Source organism: Scomber japonicus, chromosome 18 (genome assembly GCF_027409825.1).
Source record: "Scomber japonicus isolate fScoJap1 chromosome 18, fScoJap1.pri, whole genome shotgun sequence".
NCBI lineage: Eukaryota > Metazoa > Chordata > Actinopteri > Scombriformes > Scombridae > Scomber > Scomber japonicus.
This window is the reverse complement of record NC_070595.1, coordinates 5,541,619-5,547,482: the sequence shown is the minus strand read 5'-3', so window position 1 is coordinate 5,547,482 and position 5,864 is coordinate 5,541,619. Positions and strand designations below refer to the sequence as shown.

General features: G+C 41.3%; 1 protein-coding gene across 2 annotated transcripts; it reads right to left on the bottom strand.

Moving 5' to 3' along the window:
* Positions 1-611: 611 nt before the first annotated feature.
* Positions 612-4,451, bottom strand: slc16a3a (solute carrier family 16 member 3a). 2 transcript variants are annotated; one of them, XM_053339126.1, is made up of 6 exons: positions 4,229-4,451; positions 3,221-3,364; positions 1,688-2,310; positions 1,420-1,600; positions 870-1,015; positions 612-818 (listed from the first exon to the last, which is right to left on the bottom strand). In XM_053339126.1, exons 1-6 carry the CDS (start codon positions 4,449-4,451, stop codon positions 612-614), a joined length of 1,524 nt encoding a protein of 507 aa, XP_053195101.1. The 2 variants fall into 2 exon arrangements, with proteins under 2 accessions (XP_053195101.1, XP_053195100.1); XM_053339125.1 differs by having other exon boundaries at positions 612-1,015.
* Between the last annotated feature and the right edge of the window lie 1,413 nt (positions 4,452-5,864).

The following is a 5,864-nucleotide window of genomic DNA, read 5'->3' as shown; positions in this document are numbered from 1 at the left end:
CAACGTGACTGACTATTGCTATAGTATATTTCCAGTTGGCTAGTCTGTTAGTGATTTACTTACTAGTGGTCCTTATCTTACTGTCAGATTTTAAGTAGTACCTTTTCATGAGTTGCATGGAGGAACTTCACGGTACTACTTTCTAGTGCGCAAGGCCTTTTGTAGGACAAAGTAACTGTTGGTTTTGGTCTTTGTATAGGATTTGTTGGCACTAAGAAAAATATATAATATTGCCAAAATGATCCTTTAACCGTATTTGCTGGTGGCTACATTCAAATAAAACTTGACTCTTGAATTGAACTATATTCACAAGGCAGTGCTGTAACTGTGTTCATCTATTGTCTACAACTGACCACCACACTTCAACATCTAGTGATATAATATTGCTGACATACATAACTCTCGCTATTTCATATGGCAGTGACACGGATCAGCCCCTCCGCAAAGGTCAAACATGAACACCCGAATTAAACACTGAACAATGGAGAAAGCACAACTATCCAAGGTGCTCATTAACATTTCAAAGATCACTTTATCCCACTGAACCCTATTTAGAAAAGGAATGACTATCGCTTGCAAGTATAATCTCATCCAGTGTTCTCCATCTTTGCTCACAGGCTTGTTTCAGGACTTGTGGCCGCATCACCATTTTGCTGAGGCTCTTTCAAAAACCTTTCCACTTCCTGTGAGTCCACTGTTACACCCTCAGGCCTGACCTCATCTACTTTCTCTTTATCTTTCTCCTCTTCCTCCTTCAAGTCCTTCACTGTCTCCTTTTCTTGTTCTTCTTTTGCTCCTTTCTCCTCTTCGTCATTCCCCTCTGTGGTTTTACTGCAAACATCTGCCTTGGCACTGTCCATCACTTCAACATTGTCTAGCTTGTCTGCTGGCACTGAGGGCTTATTTTTGATAAACAGGAAGTTACAAGTGGCTAAAACCACAGCTGAAAGGACCACCTCACTTCCTGCCAGCAGGAAGACATACATATAATTCTTGGTGGCATCAAGAAGCCGGCCTGGAAAAGAGGAAAGAGACAGAAGGAATCCGATGAGAGGATGAAATAGGAAAACTGCACACAGAGATACTATCAAGCAAAGCTGGTCATTGTTGAGATCATGCTATTTTACATATGCAAGTAGAAAGTAGAAACTGCAAACAGCCTACTGTAGTTACAAAAGACTTGTCAACTAGTCTGTCAAATTTCTTGAGTAATGAATGAGGTAAATTCGGTGACATGCAGGTAGTTGCTTGGGTTTTCCATATGGACCATGAAGACTAGAGACATTCATCATGGCATGCAGATAAAGATTTAAAGAAGCAAGAAATGCTATCAGTCAGCAGAGACCTACTACTTTAGTAGACTACCTAGTACTTTTGTGTGTACAACATGTGTATGTTGGAGTTTTGGTGCTTACTGACCTGCACCAGGTGGTCCTACCAGCACAGCAACGGCCTCCATGAGCAGGACCAGGCCAATGGCACTGGAGAACTTCTCAGTACCAACTACTGCCATAAGAACCTCAAACTGCAGCGCACCCACCATGCCGTAGGAGACGCCAAAGAAGATGCAGTAGACCACTAGAGATGTGTAGCTATTAGCCTGAGAAACAATATGAAATGCACTTTGAAGGGTGTATATCAGTGGATTCAATTTGGTATTTTCTGTTCATAAAGAGAATTTACATACCTGTGACCCAACAAGGTCAGTGATTCCATTGAACAACATAGCAAAGCTGAAGAGGTAGACGCATCGAGGCCGCACCCATTTCAATCCGGCGATCACCCCACACGTAGGCCGTGCAAAAATGTCAATGAAGCCCAAAATAGTGAGCAGCAGAGCTGATTTGGTGTCCTCATTACCCATCTCCTTAGCATAGCTCACTACAAACACTGGAGGCACAAACAGCCCCAGCACCATGATGGATGCCGCCACAGTGTAGATGACAAAACCTCTGTCTTTTACCACAGAGATGTCCAGCAGTTTGGCTTTAGGCTTATTGGTTTTGTCCTCTGACCCTTCTTTTTCCTCTTCTTTGTCCTGTTCCAGGTCCTTGTTCTTGAGGTTCTTGGGGGGGACCAGAGGTTTCATTAGTGCGCCGCACACACAGCAATTGAGTAGAAGGCCACCCAAGATGAGGAAGCCCCCCCTCCAGCCATACTGGTACTGGAGGACCTGGCCCAGTGGCGATAGGCAGCACAGGGCCACGGGACTACCTGCAGCTGATAGCCCATTGGCTAGAGGACGCTTCTCGCTGAAGTAGCGGTTGAGCATTATCAGAGATGGTTGGAAGTTCAGGGCTAACCCTAGACCTACAGGAAAGGAAAGAAAGATTTATATTCTTATACTTATATTTACCATTATAAACTTACATTGAATCCTCTAATACTCCCAGATCCACTGTTTTGGTGCCAATGTGAATTTATAATTTCCAAAAAAGAACTGGGACAAACTACAAAAACACACAGACCAGCACGCTGACATTTATGACAAAGGTAAGCTAATATACTATTATCAATGGTTGTGGATGTAACGCTATGTTACTTTCAGTCTGGTATATTTTATGTGGCTATAGGTAGGAATTTAAGCAAGACTAATCATGTCTTTTTGTTGACTAAAAGTTAACTAATACATAAATGAAATGACTTAAGATTCTAGAGACTAAGATTCAACTAAATCATCATCAGGTAAGAAAAATTAACACTTTTGGCAACAAAATCAGCATCCCTTGCTCCATTCTCAAACTGCATCAAACTGTAATGTGAGGCTTGAGCAGTCTGAGTTAGCCAAGTTGAGTGGATATATTCCAAATTTACGTCTTTTTCATGCAAAATCCTCATTTTGTTTACACTGATGGCTTTCTTACTGAGCTACACTTTTACAACTAACTGCTGAAGACTCACATAAGCTTCAGCTGAACTTCTGAATACATATTTGAATACATAAATAAATGTAGGAGAGAAAATATTCCATATAATACCAATTTGATAAACACACATTAAGATAAATTTCAAGGGTCATAGGGCTTTAAATGAATATATCCGTATATTATATTATGTCATATATTAAGATACTTGCTAATGTAACCTTTGAGAAAATATGATATGCTGAGACTTTACATCGCAGTGATATACTGTAGGTGTGTTCATTCATCCTTGTTAGTAGAGGGTAGAAGTCACATACTCTACTGGAAGCTAGGAAACTTTCAGCAGACAGTCAGACCTGTAATGACCCCCGTGCTGAGGTAGATGTGGATGATGCTGGTGGAGAAGGAGGCCAGGATCATTCCTAGAGAGGCAAAGAGGCCACCCACCATCATCACTGGACGACAGCCGAAGCGGTTCACCAGCACACTGCACAGAGGACCTGAACACAGTGTAATACTGACAAGGTCAGTCAGTCAGGCAGTGTTTGGTGCTTCTTTTAGGTTTTGGAAATTGCAGCTCTCTCATCTGACTCTGGATAGGGCAGCAAGCAAGTATATTTTTTAAAAATTTAACTTATCACTATGTTGAAATGTATTTTTTAGAAAACAGTTACAATAAAGGGGATTAGACTTTCTATCCAAGGACAAACACTATATTTAAACAGAGTTATGTTAAGTTTTGAGTGTTTTCACCTTTTTTAGTTTTCAGAGCTACAGGCCATTTATTTCTACTCTAGTTTTTAAACTTTATTTCCATGTTTGCTTCCACCACTTGCTGTTACATCCTGAGGGTCTCTAGAACAAAAAATATTTATGCCTAAATATTTGATAGTATTCATTCAATAACACAATATAAACAACAATGATATAACAATATCAGTATAATATATAATAGCATATTCATCTTTATGTTAACACACCTGTCATCATGTGTGGTCAAGGGAAGCCATGTCTGTAATAACTGATCAAACTCCATCTGATGACAACAATGAAGTGAAGCTGAAAGCCCTGGAAAACCTACAGGAGTTGGAGCTTTATATTAATATGCTTAATATAATTATTGTTTTCTTGCAGTGTAAGATGAGAAGATTGATTTTTGTAATACAATATGATTAGCAGCAACTGTAACTAATTACATATTATATCTCAGTCTCCATTGGTTGTCTGGCTGCTGCTCCCAGTCAAGTAATAGTACAGCACGTAATCCCCTTTATGGACATTAGCTTTAGAAAAGGAGTGTCTACTGTTGTTGTGTTTCCTGCTATATGTATGTACTGTATGTATGTGTACAAGCAGCAGCCTACCTGTGCCATAAAGCATGGCCAACAGGATAGAAGAGATCCAGGCGGTGTCGCTGTATCCCACTCCAAACTCCCTGATCAGCTCTTTAAAAAAAACACTGACCGCTTTAGGGAAAGCGTAGGAGAAGCCTGTGATGACAAAACAGCCGGCCAGCACCGCCCAACCCCACCCTCCATCAGGAGCCTTCAACCCCCCTGCACCCACATCCACCGCAGCACCTCCCATGGTGTTCTAGGGCTGTGTAGGCAGATAGAGAAGCTGGAGAAAAAACATGAAAATAAACAAACATCTAATTCACATCTAGAACTGTGTATCAAAATCAGTTCTGCACCATTAATACTGGCCATCAGCAACAAGCCACATTCAACATTTCCCCAGAATGGATAAGTGAAGCATTAAACTCGCTTAAATGGTTTAACAAAACTATTTCCAGATTAACTCTGATACAATAATCACTTTTTGGAATAGCCTGAAATTCTTAAAGCTTTAGCTGCATTAGAACAGAGAAACACCCTCCACTCTTGCTGTTTTGTCCCATTAAAGATTCTGTGTGTTGATCACCCTCTAGACTAAAACATACCCATCTGTGTATAGGGATAGACAGAAGTGACTGATTATTGAAAGGGAGACTCACAATGTTGTCACGTGTACACCTCAAAAATCTTCACAGCCACACATAATGTGCACCAGCGGTCCTGGCATTAAATACTGCTGATTGGCTGAGCAGGGAGGGAGAGTTTCCGGAGTGCCAAACCTGCGAATGGAACTAAAACAAAGAACAAAACAGTGAAGCAGGTCAAAGTGTGAAATTAGTGTCTTTTTATTTCAGACATTCCAATAGTTTTAGGCCTACGAAAGGATTTCTTCTTCAGTTCATTTATATTACATTAATTGTGTTATCCAAAGGGACTTTTTTGGGGAGCAAATTAATGTGCACAAAACTCTGCCCCCTTATTTGCTGATAACTAATAACTTTGGTAATTCTGAAATGGTGGGTCCTTGATTTCAGACAGAGGTAGACAAAAGCAAGCTTCTCATTTCTAGCCAGTGACAGTCAATTTTGCATGCTGAAATAACAGCTGTCCTAGCAGCTCAAACAAGCTAGCCAATCAAGCTGTTGGGAGTGAGTGGTGATGGTTTGATGTGCCCCTCGAGTCACCACTGCAACAGACTTTTCAGTCTTTAACAGAGTTATTGTGTGTACATGGCTAGCTATACCTCTGTTTAACACGGTTACCAATTCGTCAGTGCGAAGTAGACCGGCAAGGGACCTGTGGCCATCAAGATCAAGTTGGGGTGAACCTTGCATGGCCCAGACAGGGGGTTGCCACAGTACTGCCTCTTGACTTCCAGCAACCTAACCAGAACAGAACTTCTCCGTGATGCCAACCAGCCCCTGCAAGTAGATACTCTACCTATCTGAAGCAAAAACTTTGAAACACTGTCAAAGGAGGACCAAGAGGCCATTGCTATTCTAGAGAGCAAGATGGTATGTGGAAGAGATATTTTTTATCATGCCACACCCTTAGTCAGATGGAAGAATGCACACCACCTCCAAGTCTCTCCAGAGGCTGTGATGCCAAGCCTTAGGAGCATAGAGAGGTGGCTCCTGAAGAACAATGACGTACCCAACAATGC